The sequence below is a fragment of the Electrona antarctica genome (assembly GCF_951216825.1).
Source record: "Electrona antarctica genome assembly, chromosome: 24".
Classification (NCBI taxonomy): domain Eukaryota; kingdom Metazoa; phylum Chordata; class Actinopteri; order Myctophiformes; family Myctophidae; genus Electrona; species Electrona antarctica.
The window spans coordinates 20,701,896-20,720,906 of NC_136803.1; the positions used below are offsets into that span (position 1 = coordinate 20,701,896).

General features: G+C 43.3%; 1 protein-coding gene across 1 annotated transcript in view; it reads right to left on the reverse strand.

The window, feature by feature from the left end:
• cdk15 (cyclin-dependent kinase 15) overlaps positions 1-19,011 on the reverse strand; it is an 82,410-nt gene that overhangs the window by 43,727 nt on the left and 19,672 nt on the right. The window contains exons 4-7 of the mRNA XM_079495623.1: positions 17,538-17,687; positions 9,930-10,024; positions 4,170-4,249; positions 3,929-4,023 (exon numbers count right to left, since the gene is read on the reverse strand). Of these exons, the coding sequence (XP_079351749.1) occupies positions 3,929-4,023; positions 4,170-4,249; positions 9,930-10,024; positions 17,538-17,687 (420 nt within the window). The remainder of the gene's footprint in view (positions 1-3,928; positions 4,024-4,169; positions 4,250-9,929; positions 10,025-17,537; positions 17,688-19,011) is intronic.

Consider the following 19,011-nt stretch of genomic DNA (forward strand, 5'->3'; position numbering starts at 1 on the left):
AGCAGCCAAAGCAGCCAATCAGCAATCAGAAGTACTCGGCAGTATGGTTGCCAGTGTTGCCAAATGTCGTGCCAGAAATAAGCTAACCAGCCTCCAAAAACCAAACCAGGTAAGCAACTGTGAATGAATCCACGTTAGGCTGGAAATATGCAGACTTGGCAACACTCAGCAGAAAGATCTACGGTCGACTAGCAGTGTTGCAAGTTTCCCAGGTAACACTAACCAGCACTTCTCCGAAGCTGCTGAAATAGCAGATCTACAACATGTAGATCCCGCTCTGCGCTGGAACCCCCCCTAAGGACCCCACTTTGAGAACCAATGTGCCAAATATATACAGTAGCTAAAATGTAAAATGACAGATGCTTTCCTGGATTAAACAGGTCAAGGCGGACTGCAACAAAACAGCCTGAGTTTCAACGTAAGCTACAGTGATGATACAGTTGTAAGGGTGTGTCTGTTCTGTGACAGTAGGAGTCACATTTTGTCACATTGCAGATCTCTACTTTTGAACACACAAAGCATGAAAACTATTACAATTGTTTACCGCTAATTGACGTGGTTTTCCTGATACATAAGACGTGTCAGTAGTGCAGAGTAACATTCTCATTGTTAAAGGTAGGGTATGTGATGTTGTTTTTGTTATAATACGTGTTAATTAGCTTTATATTGTGATAGTACTCGTGCTATAGTGTGTCTCTCCAGCTCTTTAGTGAACAGAAAAGGAATTTTCAGGCTGGGATACCAACAGAGAAATGAGCCGACAAAGTTGGAACTGGAACACTATAAAATTCAAGCTGATGATTCAAGTGTACTCTTTCCTGATTGGTTGAAATTGACAACCCACCTGAAAATGTATGTTGTGTTTATGAAAAAGCTGGAGAGACCCCGCTATTGGACAAACACTGTACAGTACAGCAATGATTACTATCAGAATGTAGTGCTTAAATATTTTATCAAAAAAGGGTACCTTTAATGTATCCATTTGTAACCTATCCATTTGAGTCTGCAAATGGAACCAACTTGACCCTGAGTTGAATTAATCACTCCGGCTTTTGCAGTGTACATGGTGGGGGAGGCTCTAACTACAACTTAACGGCAGTTAAATGCAAACCTCATGAGCTGCTCTGGATTTGAACCTGGTCCAGTGCATATTAAATTAAACTCTGCAGACTGTGCTCGGTGTCAGTCGATACACACCATGAAAGAGTGGGATTCATCACACTGAGCAGTGAGATTTGAGGAAAAACGAATATTATCGCCATTAATAAAAGCAGCTAAGAATGAGGTCTTTGTTTTGAGCACCATCTGCCTGACTGTGATAGAGCAGGTTACATACATGTACAATATGCCATTGTTATGGTCTATAATTTACAGTGCTAGACCTGTACGTGCCCGTCGCAGTCGGCCACCGGCCTACTTGGGAACGATGCAACTTGGGAACCTAATGATATACGTTGTCATAGCACCCGTTTTAACTGTCAGCCGGTGTCCCACATGGAGATCTGTGTATGTGCCCGTGTGTGTGAAGACTGCAAACTGAAAAGTGTACTTGGCAATCAATTCGGCCCACTGGAAGAGCCTGATTGGTTGAGCCTCAATTGGCTGAGGCAGAAGCTGGAAATTGCACAGGTGAAAGGAGTTGGCCTCATTAGGCCCACTGGCAGAGCCTGACCAGAGCCTTTTGTGGTGGTTCTGGAGAACCGTGGGTCCGGTTCTCGAGTTACGTGCATTACAAACGTACACACACGTACGTACGCACGCACGCACGCACACACGTACACACGTACACAGAGACGTGGCACATTATATAGTAGATATTGTCGTTGTGATCGATGACATGGTAAATAAATGTATATAGTGCTCACACAAACATTCACATACTGTACAGTAGGAAGGAAGGAACCCATGCAAAGATCTGGTTCAGTGGCCGCTCTACCTGCTGCTTAGGGTTAACACAGGGGTTAATCCATTTGTAACTCAAATACCTCAATACCCTCATACCTGTCTAACTACTTCACTGACTGTATTCGTGCTCTTTACGAATGCTGACAAATAAATATATTATTTTTAAGCCGCGGCTCACCTGGCTGGGTATGTGTAAAGATGATCAGAGACTGTGTACAAAGAAGCTATACGCACACCAAAGTCCTTGTGGCGGTGCCACAAGGACAGGTAAGACAGGTAAGACAAAAATGAATCCAACTTTTCGGAGGTTAAGCCTTCATCAGGGAATGATGAAGGCTTAACCGCCGAAACGTTGGATTCATTTTGTCTTACCTGCTGTCCTAATAAAATATTGGCACTCTGGCTATTGGCGTGTGTGGCCACCTTCTTGTTTTTTCAAGATTTCCTCTAAAGATGATCAGAGACCACAAAGTGAAATGATACTTCATAAAGTAACCAAAGGGGCATAATTCAGCTTTTCAAAGGGCTTTGTGTACAGTGTGCTCTCTCAATCCACACTTTCTGATGAGGTCTGTCTATTAAGGATTTCATTTGGGCTGTTAGTGTTGACTGAGTGTTTCCATTGCACTGGGACGTGAGCCCACAGTCTGCTATTACCAGCACTATGCAAAATAATGGGTGTCGGTGTGACTGCAAATCATCGCTGTGCACTTTGGCACGCACCGTACTCGTGCCTTGCTAAAAGCAACATTTGAGTAAGCTATATGACAGTAATTAGCCTGCAAGAAACAAAATGTAAATGTCTCAGTGAGAAAATCAATCTATATTGTTTTAATTAATAGTTTTAAACTCATTTGGGCAGCAGCAACTCCACGGCGCACTGAGAGGTACTCCGAGTCCCACCAGTTGAGAATGTCTGATCATAATATGTATACAGAATGCATGGATTAAAGTAAAAATAAAACCTCACGGCTGAAAAAATGTCCTATTATGCTATTTGTGTAACGTTGTGAAAGGAGCCCCTCACACTAGCGCTGATTCCTAAACCATTAACACAATATGTACAATGATGTTCTACAGAGGCGTATCTACAATAAGGCGAGGGCAGGCGTCCGCCTGTCCAAATCCATTTCTGGCCTGGCCAAAATCCATACAATGAGAAAAAAAAAGAGGACAAAAACAAGATCTGAGAACTATTAATGGACAGCTGATTGGCCGTTGCGGTAGAGCGCGACCCTCAATCACCCATTGGAATGTAAATGCAAGCCTTTCAGCCTTTGTATACTACTCGTCTGGCAGGTATATCTCTCTGAAAACCTTTAGTGCTACGATTGTGCGCGGGGAGACGACACTTAACACATCTTGTCTGCCCGAAACGTAATTCCTGGATACGCCACTGATGTTCTAGTAACATTGTTCCTGCTGTTGTACATAGTACTTAACCTGACTCCGCCAGATTGCGGCAGTATTGAGTTCACAAGTTCCCTCCTCCTGCCTGCATCTGGGCTCTCTCAAGCAGAAACGATGAACCCGGAAGCAGCGGGACAAAAATCGGATATCTCCATAATAATTTCGAGTTGTAGTCTTTACATTTACAGTTTACATTTGCGCTGTGGCACAGCTTCAATATGTCATACAGTAAGTCTCGCGTTGATCCCGCCTCTAGCGGCCCCATACAGCCACATATCGCTCCGTCCAGAATTGGTCCGGAGTACATCGTCTCTGCCCGAGAGATTCCAGACTCACTTTTCTGGCAGAATGCAAATGTTGTCCAGCAGGGGGAGTGGTTCCACCAGGCTAGTACTACATACTGCCACCCAGGTGAATAAATCACAGATTGAGTCTTTAACCTTTGCTTTTATGAAATATCTGTGACCATTAGGGTTTTATGGAAAATGCTTCTGAAGATATTGCCAGTTTGACCGCTTCAAATGGCTTCTATGGAATGCAATATCAGTCGTGACGACTGAGACCTTGAATCCATGAGTGTGTTCTTGTTATAATGCGTAATCGTGTTACTCACCACATATTCAAACACGAAGGTGAGAGACTCTCTGGTGTGGATGATGTCATGAAGCAGCACGATGTTGGCGTGCTTTAACCCCTTCAGCAGGGAGGCTGTAAACATACAGTATACACACGCACGCACACACGCACACACACACACACAGATTAATGTGGAGACTCGCAGGTGGTCATTTCTCTGTGTGTGTGTGCGTGTGCGTGTGTGTGTGCGCGCGTGTGTGTGTGTGTGTGTGCCTCACCTTCTCTGATTGCAGTGAAGGGCACTCCCTCCTCTGTCTTCATGCGAATCACCTTCAGAGCCACCAGATGACCATTTATCCTGTGTGTGTGTGTGTGTGTGTGTGTGTGTGTGTGTGTGTGTGTGTGTCAGACAGACAGACAGACAGACAGACAGACAGACAGACAGACAGACAGACAGACAGACAGACAGACAGACAGACAGACAGACAGACAGACAGACAGACAGACAAGAGAGGGAGAGAGAACAAACTTTTTTAGCGGTTGTTCTTTAATGAATCAACCATAAAACTCAAAAAGCAGAAAGCCAGACATGAGTATTACAATTTACATTTCAGACATTTAACAGACTCCAGCGCTTATTCGGAGCAACTTGTGCAAGTTGTGAGTAAATTGCATGAACCCTAGTGCAAGGGTTCCCAAACCTCTCAGGCCACGATCCCCCAAAATAATCATAATTGAACTGGGATCTGTCAACACTGCAATCTATGACGTCACGTCAGTCATCTACTGTATGACGTTAAAAGTCTTCTGAAATATAAGTAGACTCCGTATTTGGGCAAGGTTTCAGCACAATCTGACCTCCTTTGACTTCCATCTATAGCACATAATTACAGTTTTAGAAAATCTAAATATTTGAAAAAATAAATCTATAGAACATGAAAGACGAGGAACACGTGTGGTTCCCATGTGTGCTGGCCTGGGATCAGTCGATCCCGCTGATCCCACAAAATATTATACAGTATGAAAAACACACAGACAATTAAAGTGCTACAAAATAACTATGTTTGGACAGATGCTGCATGGGTTTGAAGTTCACATGGTATCCTAATGCTATCTAAGTAACATTGGTAGCATTTTGTGGTCAAGCAAACGGTATGTGTACATGTTAACATTATGTGAACAAGTAAACCAACATACATCTGCTTGGTGTCAACTATCTATCTAAAATAGGCAACAAGAAGTGATACAGTAAGTATACATTTGAAAACTTGAAATGGGACATTCTGCGTAATTAGTACTTTTACTTGTGGTACATTTTGATACCAATACTTTTGTACTTTTACTCAAGTATATTTTGGATTCTGGACTTTTACTTGTAAATGAATATTTCTACATTGCAGTATAACACCAGTTCTCTCTCTCTCTCTCTCTCTCTCTCTCTCTCTCTCTCCACGTACAAATGTCGTTGTACAGTACAGTATGTGGCCTGGCCTCAAATCCGATCCCACGAAAAAAGCGTTCTCTGCACCCCCCACCCCCACACGCACACGCACACACACACTTCCTCTTCCTGCATTGAAAAAAAAGAATACAAATAAAAAAACCTAAACATCTCCTCATGAACCACTTTACGACCCAACAAACTCCTGCCGAATCAAACTTCAGAGAGGCCCCTGATCCAATTAAAACCCATTTCCTCCGAGGTGTTTTCCACTGAGCCAATTGGTGGTCTTGTTATGGGATTTGTGCCGTTTCCTTATATGGAAGGCAAGCGGATCGTGCATGTTGCGGTCGCCAGAAATAACTCACTTCTAGGCATCCGTCCATGCTCTGTTTTTTACGCGGCGGGGATGACCTTATAAAATGAAGACGTTTTACGAGATCTGAGCCTGTTATTATATAACAGACTAATAAAGACTTCCAGGGAGAATGCATGGGCATTTTACTTGGCATATATTCAGTCAGAATAACCAAAAATTGTGTGTGTGTGTGTGTGTGTGTGTGTGTGTGTGTGTGTGTGTGTGTGTGTGTGTGTGTGTGTGTGTGTGTGTGTGTGTGTGTGTGTGGGTGGGTGGGGGGGCTCACTGTCTTGCTTATCCTCTCTGTCGGGTGGAAACTGTTACTTTTCAGGATTCAAATACAAAATCAGCAAAAGTAGCATGTTTATGGTTATTAAAGGATCCCCATTAGAGACACATGAAAGAGCCTCTAGTCTTCCTATCCTGGGGTCCTCTCAGATCCACAAGCTCAACATGCGTCGTTTCACGTTGCATTTCAAGCTTTTGATGCTTTTGTGTGACTGACGCTGTAGTATGATCAAGTAGTAGGGTGTCAATTTATTTTAAAAATCATGTGAAGTGAGTCACACCTGGTAATAATGTTGAAATGAAGCATCATTTTGACTTTTAGAAGCCTGCACATAATGTGGCAGAGTCACTTTCATTCATTGCAGATTCACTGCCACTATTATACAGTATACGTTCCGATACATGAATGCACTGTTGTTATTGTATAAAACAAAATCAGACTCACAAGTCGATGTGTTTATATTGGCCACGTGACATCTCACGTCGTCACGCCAGTGCTCTAAACTAGAAGTCCATAGACTTCTAGTTGCCATATTGTATGACATCATTTCAGAAGCCATGCATTGGATAGGCTAGCTATAGAACCCCTCAAAAAACAAAGAAAATATAGATGTACTGTAGGAGGTTTCTGTCTGACAGCAATGATATATGGCTGAGTGGTGGACACACTGGCTGCTGCACGGGAACGGACATCACACTTTGTTTTCAGTTAATTTAACCAATTCTGACCTGAGATCAGATTCTAAAAATGTCTTCTACATCCTGACAGTTTTCTGAAAAAGCTATGTTTCTATGTCAGTCGTTCTTCGATTTTTCAAAAATAGCAGACCTACAAGCTCGTAGCGCGCCACTCGGTGGCGCGCTATGAGCTTGTAGATCTGCTATTTTTCAATAGCTAAAGCATAACATAATGCAAAACCAAAAGGGGTTCCCGCCCACCCTGGGCAAGACCTACGCTGAAAAGACTATCATCGGAAGTTGCGGGATTTTAGCGGAAGTATCTCCCAAGGAAATGACGTTGATGCTTTATAAATCAGTTTACATTCTCCGCGAATGAAACAAGTGTTGTGATTGGTCGGGAAAATATCGTATCCGGGGGAAATACATCCGATGGATGTTCCGGAGGATACGTCCACCGATAGCTTCTTTGCCTTACGTTGTGACCAGGCTCTTCTTTTCGCAGAAAAGTAAGCCTGGGACCGAGGCTAGTTCCCGGCCAAAATGGGTTAAGTGCAACGACACTACAGGCAGCAAACGTGGACAGGCTGAAGCCGAATAGGGTATTCCTTTACACCCTCTGGATGGAAATGAAACCTGACAGGTGACTCAGGCATTTGGCAGACGTGGCCGAGCCACACCATCTGCTTTCACTTGTAGAACAGTATGGAATCGCAGCAGCCTCTGGCAAATCACTCGCGGTATACACGGTACGCCCAGACCGCTGCCTCTATGGTCTGTATACGGGATGGAGTCCCACTAGAGAGCCTTCCTCCTGTGGCCTGTACTGATTCCCTCTCATCAGTGGTGGAAGGTAACCAAGTACATTTACTTAAGTACTGTCTGTACTTAAAGGACCACTTCACCACTTTCCAACATCTCTTCATATAATTGGTCCTCACTAAGGTTCATGATAAAACACCACCATTTTTTTCCTACTCAGTCTGTGTCTCATATGAGGGCTTGGGCAGTTCGGACACCCGTCCACCAGTGACATCATCATTAGGCAGATTTTTACAAGATTTCTTTTAAAATATATTTAGATTTGTATTATCGTGAGAACGATGGCTTCAACTTTTGCATTGCAACTTTTCATGAAAAGAAAGCCTGCCGTTTCTATTAGCTTGGATTCACCATCGATGATGTCACTGGTGGACGGGTTTCTGAACTGCCCACAGCCCTCCTATGAGACACAGACTGAGTAGGAAAAAATGGTGGTGTTTTATCATGAACATTAGTTAGGACCAATTATAGGAAGAGAAGTTGAAAAGTGGTGAAGTGGTCCTTTAAGTACCAATTTTCAGTACTTCTACTCCACTACATTTCAGAGTCACATATTGTACTTTTACTCCACTACAATTATTTGAAAACGTCAGTTACTAGTTACTTTGTAGATTGTTATTACAAAACATACATTAACCACTTCAGCCCTTTATACATTTTGACCATTATTTTGAAAATAGCCGAGCTACAAGCTCACAATGCGTCGCGACGTGATGCATTGTGAGCTTGTAGATCGGCTATTTTCTAAAGATTTTTTAGACATTATGAAAAATTGAAATGGGACATTCTGCATAATGAATACTTTTACTTTTGGTACTTTAAGTACATTTTGATTGCCAATACTTTTGTACTTTTACTCGAGTACATTTGGAATTCCAGAATTGTACTTGTATCGGATTATTTCTATATTGCAGTATTGCCATTGTTACTTACAGTAAATCAAACATCCGAGTACTCTTTCCACTTCTGCCTCTCATCTCAGTGTGTGGATGGCTGGCGGAGTGGGACCGTTCACAAATTAAACATAAACAAAGAGACGCAAAACTTGCGCTCAAAGTATATTTAACCGCATGAACCCTCGCGACCCCATTCTCACTGGGGCTAACCATCGACGATATTTAGATATTTAGTGGTGACGGATAAAAGAAGGGGGTCTAGTACAGTATGGACTGGGGGGGGGGAGGGGGGGGACCAGGGGGACTATGATCAAAACTAAGTCAGTGGTTCTCAGCCTTTTTCAGGCCGTGACCCCCCAAAATAATCAGATTTGAACAGGGGAAAACCTTATGCCCATACCTAACAGCATGCCAAAATTCAAAAAGCAGTTACCAAGAGCATAATTTATATGATTTTTCTCATGCACTCTTTACCTGATCAGAGCGGCTACTTAAACCTATCTGCCTACCTGCTCATTCCTGGCTTCTCTCCCGCTGTGCGGTCGTGCACTGCTGCTACTGCTGTCTCCCTGCCTCGCTCGCTGCTAACCTGCTGCTCATGAAGTTTTGCAAATCCCACCGCCTCCCCAGCATCCACCTGTATACAGGCTCTGTTTCTAGATCCCCCTGCATGGGAGTCTTATTCATTCCCTGTAATTCTACTTGGATTATAATTTAACTAAAATGTTAATGTTACAGGGAATGAATAGGGACAGAGACCTGACGCTAATCTATGCTTCATATATCTATGCTCAATTATGCTCAATAAATATATATTCTAAAATTCACTCTAAGAGTTGTCTGACTGAAATAGGCATTTTAGCTCATTTTAGCCACCGTAGACGCCATATTCAAAGCGATGCCTTTCTAGTTGTTCGTTTTTCGCCGCTGTTCGCCCCCAGCTACTATGATTATACTAGGAGAAAGATTTTCTTCCAAAAAGTGTACAGAAAGTGTTAAAATTATGTTTTTATGTGACCAGTTCAGTATGCCTGGTTTTCAGGTGGTGATCCGCCTGAACTGAAGCCGCACCCACAGCTGTTGTTGTATGTCAGGGGTGTCCAAAGTGCGGCCTGCGGGCCAAATGCGGCCCAGGGTCGGACGGTACATTATGTTAGGAGATGTATGTACAGTAGTTGGCCCTTGGGTGTTTTAATATTTTCTAATATGGCCCCCTTTGAAAAAGGTTTGGACACCCCTTGCTATGTCAACGTATGATAAAGGGGGAGGGATTAGGGGAGGGGATGATATTTGTGATGTCACAATATCATGTGGGGGGTCTTCGACACGAAAAGGTTTGAGGAGCACTGGTTTCACCCATTAAGACCGGGAACGCATATGTGTCGCCTTAGCTTTTAACCACTTTAACCAAGTGGCGGCCAAATACAGATCATTTTGGGGGTCCTTGACATGAAAATGTTTGAGAACCACTGACATGGAAACTTATTATATATTGGATTTAGAAGACATTTTGTAGAATCAGCATGGTTTAAGTGGACAGGTGAGTGGTGCTGACCTGCTGATTCCCTTATAGACGGTGGCGTACGTGCCCTCTCCCAGCTTCTCCAGGTTCAGATAGGAGTTGGCCGTCCCAAACTGCAGCCCTGTGTTCTGACACAGCACACACGCACACGCACACGCACACGCGCACACACAGACACACACACACACACACACACACACACACACACACACACACACACACACACACGTTAATTTCATCGAAGTATGACAAAAACTAAATAAAAACTAAGATATGATTGATGACTAAAACTAAGACTAAATATATTGACAATTTCGTCTATGAATACAAATTATAGACAAATATTTTAGGGAGGTACTAGTGGAGAAGTGATCCAGTGGAACTAAAAGACAAGTCACTTTATGTTTGGTTGCGCTCTGAAAATAGCAGATCTACAAGTTCACAGCGACACGTTGTGAGCTTGTAGATCTGCATGCAACCACGTGTAAAATCAGTCATTAAGACTGCCAACATACATTTACTGTCAAAATCAACACTAACACACACATTAAAGACTGTAGGAACATGCAGTGGTTGCCACCTGCTGGACACGTGCCTTTATAAACAATTATTTTGTTAATTGGTTATAACTGGACCAATAACAGATTTAATATTGTTCATGTAAGATGATCAAAAAATTTGAGAAGGGATTTATTATGTTTCTTTTTTATTTCATGTATATCAGCAAAACTAAGAAATTCTAATAGATTTTTATAATCAACTAAATAAATTAGTCTGTTTATCCACTTAACCCAGTATTACATTTGTTGTACATTGGTGGCATACAGATGTTCTTTTAAAAACCCAATCCACAACACGTCGATTGGCTATTGGCACTATAAAACAACATAATTATAATCAATAGCAAAAATCACAATAGAGGTCATTTCGCTCAGCCTTAGTTATGAGTATGACAAGTTCCTCAAGCAGAAGTTACTGTTAAGTGCTTTACACTCGAGTCGAACGTAATCGACACAAGAAGCACTAAGCAACAGAGGGTGAGAGAAATTTCTCGCTTCCAGTCCGTCCCTTGCGTCATCTGTCGGTCTGGGAACGACTCCCCATCCGTAGGGAGAGGGCACATATGGGGCTAGTACACGCTCTGATAGTTGTGTATAATTTATCATCTCCTAATCCTATGCTTGGTGACAATTTGGCCGTTTACAGACCCGACCAACAAACCGTGTTTACTGTTTTCCTTTGCAGATGACCATCCACTAGTATGATAGTATTCCTATTGAATTTTACACAGCTGGTGCAAAATTATTAATTGATTACATCACTAGCAAAAGACGCAAGGCAGTGGTATATACATACTTCAATTATGATAATATAGTGTAAAACTCATATACAGTTACTGTATAACTACATCGCAACTCATAACAAAAATAAAGTGGCACGTGTGTCAGTACAGTTTGTACAATCTAATCTGTCATAGCTACCATCTAGTGGATGAAAAGCACATTATAGACCAACGCAAGCCTACAATAGCGACGCAACTCACACAGGGACTATGTAAGGATTAAATAACCTTGCGTTTTTTATGTGTGTTTTCTCACCAACACCAAAGGCAAAATGGACTCCGTCGAGGCCTTTAGCTGACTTAAATATTACTCAAGTATGTAAGATTAGCCTACTTGTCAAGTGCACGGATACTCTGTCTGAATAGTAGTTAAAGTAAATATGGTCACATCCTGACCAGAACAATTTCTATATGAATAAATCCTACCAATGGTGCTCTGCAAAGGGGCGAGTATCTTTTCTTTACAAGAAGCCAATGGCAATGGAACAACCTCTTGATTGTGACATAACTGCTCTGTAATAACTTTTCAAAAGTGGTTGAATGCTATACTTCATCCAAAATCTAGTAGACTACTGCTCCAAGTAGAACTGAATATACTCAGAACAGTACGAGAGGTATAAATACATGAAAAGGCTACTCATGTTACACTAATGAGAACTTAATTAGGTGCTTTCCACCACTGTGCGCACACAGACACACATAACACACCCAATCAAATAGCTTTCATACGCGTGCGTGTCCTAGTTAGGATGTGTTAACTGCAGATGACAATTTTAAGGTGGATTTGTTCCTACGTCCGGATACCCCGTCCACAACAGGCTTCCTCAGGAGACTTGGCTCAGATCTGAACACATTTGATTAGGCGTTAGAAATCTGTTGCGACCGCATGCCCTTGCTGACGTAACTTAAAAGTGGAGTGTATTCCAATAGTAGTCATAGCTATTGCGGTGTTGCTTCAGTTTAAAAGGGGTTTCCCTGTGTCTCCAGCTCCACTTTTTAGGTCAAGATAACAATGGGCCTCATGCGCCAATAAGTTCCTAACTTTTCCTCTTACATTTCTTCCTAAGTGAATTCCTAAGAGAAGTCCAGTCAGATTCATGAAACGTTCTTAAGTAGGCAGAATTGTTCGTAAGCATGTTCTTATGATGATGAATCCAAATCCTCGTAACTTGAAGGGGTGTGCCAGTTCATTCAAATTATCCTAGGTAGACGCCCCACATATCCTAATTAGCATCCTAATTACCATAGGGAACCGCCCCACCAATCCCATATAAGGCATTGGGAATTCACTTTCCTACCTGTGTTCACCCAGGTGGGTGTAGTTTTGCATGACTCCATGGCCTTGCCTGCAGTCACACCTGTGTGTGATTGCAGCTCACAGGACCTCACACATAGAAATAAAGTTGAGTGAAGTCAAGAATACCTAAACTAAAGTCTAAATATGGTGAAACACCAGACTCCAAACATTAAAAATCAATAATACTGTGGAGGTACTGAAGTGAACAGAAATGTTCACATTTTCAATATTTCAATATTTTAATATTTTCAATATTCATGAATGTATTTTATTATTTATCTCACAATAGTCAACTGGGGGGGGGGGGGGTGATGGTGGGGGGGGGGGGGGGGGGGGGTTATGTGGTGGGTATGGTGCGTTTGTTTGGGTTGGGTTGTGAACTCTAAACCAGTGGTTCTCAAACATTTTCATGTCAAGGACCCCCAAATTGACATGCATTCTGCAGACCCCCATATGAAAATATTTTCTGCTAGGGTAATGTTTTGAAGATTTATCAAAATGTTTTGAAAATAGCCGATCTACAAGCTCAAAATGGGCAGTAATGGGACGCGTTTGTGAGCTTGTATATTGGCTATTTTCAAAGTATAAAATGGGATTAAAGTGGTAAAATATTCCATATTTTGCTGTGGACTGCCTGGAACTTCCTCAAGGACCCCTTGAGGTCCTCAGACCAAACTTTGAGCATCATGCAGATGGTGCTGTTTTCCCTTTATGTTTTCAGATTGCACTTAAGAACGAAAAAGGCACCCTAAGAGTGCTCCACAGTGTGCGTAGATTCTGTTCTTACCTACGAACAAATCACAGCTAAGAAAAGAATGAGGGATCCCAAAACCTTCTTAAAAACTTCCTAAGTGGGTCTAAGAACAAATTTCCTCTTAAGAACTTCTTAAGAACGGTTGGCGCATGAGGCCCAATGTCATCCAATTTCATCCAATCGGGAGACCAACACCAGGATAATTACGTAAGTGAGGTTGAAAGTGATGAAACATCAAAATGAGCACACACAATTGGAACACTATGACATTGAAGCTGATAAAGGGGTTCTCTCTCTCTCCTCACCTGACAATTCAGTTTATTACTAAGCTGGAGGCTGGGTGGGTTTTTTACTCGTCGAGGCCAGGGGTGGATGGGCCCCGAACGGTAGGCTCCTGTTTTAACAACCCCCGAGGCCCGCTCACAGGTGGCCGTGCGGCAATGTGTCGGAGCCGCGGTGCGAGGGAGCCATTTATTAATTTCCTAAGGGAGTCGCGTGACTATCAAGCGTGCCGCGTCGCTCCCTCATCCGCCCCACCCCCTCACAGAGTGCACAGTTCAGAGCCTCGAAACGAGCAAGCCTTTTTCCGATCTTGTATCACGCTTGTACTGTAAGATTAATTAATAATTACATTACCAGAATATATACAGTACACATTAAGTAAGTGCATGAAAACTGATACTGGTGGTCACCATTCTCACATTTGAACCTTCTTGGGTAAAGAACAAAAATGTGGAGTCTGACTGAAATATATATTTAAAAAAAAAACATACATTTCTCGAATGGGGAGGCAACATGCTGGAGACAGTGTGTGGGTCTCGGGAGGCTAACCATTGGCATATTTTCTGGGGGTGCCCAGTGATTAGAACCTTCTGGAAAGAATTTCAGAGATCAATAAATACAATATTTGGTGCAAATTTGCCCTTAGAGTTTACTACATTATTTTTGGGACATGCAAATTTTCAGACTGGAAGATCTGATGAATACCCATTCGGTATTCTGATATCTGCATGTAGAAAAGTATTTACACGACACTGGTTGCTTCCTGAAGCCCCCACCATAAAAGAATGGATAGATATAGTAAATGATATTTATAATATGGAGCAGATCACTTTCTCTCTCAGACTGCAGAAGTTTTGGTCTAACTGGGTGGAATATATTATACGTTTACGACCAGATTTTGTAGCGGCAAGGATTGAATGATTCTGTCTTACTCATGTCTCTCTTTTTTGGTGTTGTTGTCTCCACCAGGCCGAAGGCATGGGGAGAGAGTATGTTTTGCACTCCGTCCGTGTGTGTGTGTGTCCGTCCGTGTGTCCGTGTGTCCTTCCGTCCGTCCGTTACCAGCTAATCTCCGGCACCGTTAACCCGGTCGATGCCAAACTTTGCACACACACTCCCTGGATGCCAACGATGAACCTCTGCCCTGCATTTTCCAGAACGGCCTGTTATAGCGCCACCATGAGGCAGCTTTTCACATTGTTTACCTAAAACTGCACCGATCTGCGTGAAACATTGCATGCACACTCCCTAGAGGCCAAGGACAAACCTTTCACCTGCATTTTCCGCATCTGCCTTTTATAGCGCCACCAGGAGGCCGACTTTTGTAAAACACATTTTTGGATATTACTCCTCCAGATTCTGTCCAAAAATCTCACAAATCGTTACACAGTATCTCTATGGTCATGTGCTCAAGTCGGATCTGTCCGATATTTCATATTCCATCCTAATTGGCTATAATTGGCTTTCACAGTTTGCAAGATTGCCCCGTTTTGAACAAAAGCCTCAAATCATGAACGCAGCATGCAATTTACGTGAAATCTTTCACACATTTTCTTACTAGGCTGAGGAATATATCCCACCCTTTTCACATCGGCCTGTTATAGCGCCACCAACAGGTTGATTTCTGCAAAACACATTTTTGGAACAAAATGCCTCAAGTCATCCAATTGCCATCAAAAGCAAACATGTTTATATTACTCCTAAACATTTTGCCAAACATCTCACACAGTCCTATCCTCCTGGTGGAGACCTGTGCCCAGAAGGGCACTTTTTCTAGTTGTTTTTATTTTAATTACTGCTCACAGCTTCAAATACTCTCTTATGTCTTCATTTGAGTACTATATTGTATTGTACTTTAACATTTCTGTACACATCATCCATCTCTCCCATATGCTTTATTTTATTATTATTTCTTGTTCCTAAAAATGTTCTAAAAAAACAAAAAACAAAACAACCTGGGACAAAGAAAAATGGTTGTATAATACTAGAATTTCGCGGGCCTTCGGCCCGCTCATCCCAGAGTTGCGTTGCCCCGCGTTGCGATACAGAAGTCCACAGATACAGAAGTCCACAGTGACACGCGTTGTATGCAGCTGTTTTGTGTTGCAGCGCGTGCGCGCGCGCGCGTGTAGTGTTGTTGTTCTTATCCATAACAATAAATGGATCAAATATGCTCTATATTAGTTATGTATAGATTTAAAGCAGTGGCTGTCAAAGGTGTGATCCAGGGACCCTCATGGTTCCTTGAGGGGGTTCCAAATGGACCCATTATAGGTCTGTAACTCTGAGAGTGTACAAATGGAACCAAGTGGACCCTACAGGTCTGTAACTCTGAGAGTGTACAAATGGAACCAAATGGACTCTGTTATAACGTTTAACTGTGATACTGTACAAATGGAATCAAATGGGACTCTTATGGGTCCATTTGGTTTTACTCTCAGAGTTATGGGGGTCCTTGAAATGTCAAAGGGTTGAGAAGCTGTATGCAATGGCTTATGTCTTGTAAAAAGAGAGACCAGCCTATTCTCCAAAGCATGATATCTTATGCTTTGCTAGGTTGTACAAATTAATATTGGGTCAATATAATTTGCAGGACTCACGTGTGTGCTCTCTGTCTCTCTCGCTCTCTTCTCTCTCCTCCGTCTCTGGGGTGTGTGGGGGGGGGGGGGGGGGGGGATTAGTGGCGCTGCCTGCGACAGTGCTATACTTCTCCAGCAGCGGTGCAGAACCGAGAGAGTGACACATTCTTGTGGATGTAAACTGCGCAAGTTGTAGCTTTAAAGTTCGGATTGTGTAGTCGCACCGGTGGTACAAAGTGAATGTTACAACTCGCACGGTGATGTTGTAAGGCGCAAATGCGAGTACCTAGTCGCACTGTCGAGCCCTGTGTAGTGTAGTGGCATTTTCGCTGCATCGCGAGGCGATCCAAATTCCCCCCCGCGCACGCACGCACGCACACACACACACACACACACACACTGGACGTAGCTGTGTGTTGTTGCAGCGCGCGCGTGTGCGTGTAGTGTTGTTGTTGTTGTTCGTGTCGATATTTGCGCGTCGGTTTGTCCCGCTTGTACCACGCCAGGTTTGCACAGTGCGCTCAGTGCGATATTTCCGAACGTGGGCGTTGTGTGTGTGTGTGTGGGTGGGTGTGTGTGTGTGTGGCTGGCTGTGTTTTGTTGCGTGGGGATCGCCATGTGAGGGGGCTAGCCAATAAGGGCCCTGTGTTGCATGTGGAGAATTGTGTAGGTGAGTGTGTGTGGTGTAGCCGAGCGGGGTGGTGAGGACATGAGGGGGATGTAGCACAGCAATCGGTGACCCCTACATTAAGCTGTGTTGCTCCCAAGATGCAGTGCAAATGCGTGTTGTAGCAACCGTAGCCAATGGGAAAACAGGATGCAGTGTTGCCAGGTCCGCGAATTGTAAGCGAGTTGTAAGTAGCGTGTTGAATGGCATTTTTTCTGGGCTTGTTTTCATAGACCTGGCAACAAATTAGGCGGGGGTGTCGGGGCTTGTGGCGTGTTTGTGTTTATTATTGATATTGATGTTGTTTGTGAGTGTGGACGGGAGGCGGCTGTAGTGGCAGTGCAATGACAGTTTTTACGCGGGTGTTGTTGACTGTGGGCGTGCGGCGCGACATGAGGAGATAGCCGTGGATCGACGCGGAGGGTAAGACTGTGTCGTGTTAGTGTGTTGTTGCAGTGTGTGTTGCAGCGTGTTGCAGCGTGTCAGTGACGTAGTAGCTGGTGCCTTTTGTTCCTGTGCGTGCTTTTGGGGACATGTTTTCAATTGTATATAAGGATGATTGTGGATGTCCCTAAAAATAAAAAATAAATAAAATAAAAAACATTCATTGAAACCCTCCACAGAAACCTTCCTGCCACATGGAAAAAGTAAAAAGTTAAACGGAGGACGCAAACGAAACCCAGACACAGTTCGTCGTCGGTCGGTCGGCCGGTCACTCACCCACTTAAAGTCGGTCGGCTCGAAGGCCTTTCCACCCAGGGGGTCGCTGTTGCTCCGCCCCCTCTGTACACGCAGCCTGCGCACCTGCAGCGTGTGAAACCAGTGGGGCTCGGACTTGGAGAAGGACGGGTCCGACGACGGGTCATTCAGCTGAGGAGAGAGAGAATGAGACATAGTGGAAGAGACTCAAGAGAAGGCGAGGTAGATGAATGGATGGACGAAGACAGCGACGATAATGTGAGCATTAGTAGCAGATCTACAAGCTCAACATGCGTCGATTTGCGCCGCGTTTCAAGCTTGCAGATCTGCTACTTTTGATGCTTTTGTGCGACGGTGTAGTGTGATAAAGCAGGGCGTTGATTTACCGAAAAAACAACACAACACGTTTGAATAATGGAGATAAGAGTTTTCTGCCCGACAGCAACGACAACGTTCTATATTAACTTAAAATATATAACTTTAACGTGCTTCATACAAGCGCTAGAGAGGCTTAAGAAGGACAGAGAGAGACAGACATGACGACAGACAGACAGATGAACATGGTGAGAGACATATATAGCACTCCATTAGCCGCTGACAGTGCAAGGCGTCACAGTGTCGACCCAGGAGATGCACAGCTCCGTGGGGCCCAGGGGTGCCCAATCCATCATCTGCCCACGCAGTGGCCCTCCCATCCATTCACTCTCTGTCAACTTTAATGGGAAATAAAGTGGATTTTTAAGGTAGCACAGCAACTCACAGTCCTGCTGGGACACGGAGACGTGGTGGTGGTGGTGGTGTACATACTTTTTTGGGGGTATTTGGTGGGTTCATGTTGTTGAAATACTCTTATGTAAAACCGTTACCTTATTTTTCTTTCTTATTTGCTAAAGTCTTTCTTTTATGGTGCCATTTTATTTGTTGAAGCACTCTGTTTGAACTTTGAAGCCTTGACCCCATCTGCATCACCTTAGCTTTTAACCACGTTTACATTATTTTAAACTTCAGCTATTGAAAAAGAGCAGATATACAAGCTCATAGCGCGGCACTCAGTGCCGTGCGATGAGCTTGAATATCTACTATTTTTGAAAAGTCGTTATTTATATTATATTCTTTCACAGCACAACGTTTTTAACTCATAACTTCGCTTCTGGGGGGTCCCCGGAACTACATATTTTCAGATGGGGGCGGCGGCCAAATACATATGATTTCTGGGGTCCTTGACATGAAATAGTTTGAGAACCACTGATATATAGAAACATAGATTTTTCAGAAAACTGACACAATGTAGAAGACATTTGTAGAATCTGGTTTCAGTCCTAAATGGGTTAACACATTAACTGCCCCATGTAAAGCCCCATAAATCTCTATAAATTAGAAATATCACGTATTTATTTTTTGCCATGCATTGTGACCGACTGAACTATACGAGCAGCTGACAGAGTCATGATCATTCCATGTCTTGGGGTTGTCATCTGCACTGGCGTACAAGCGG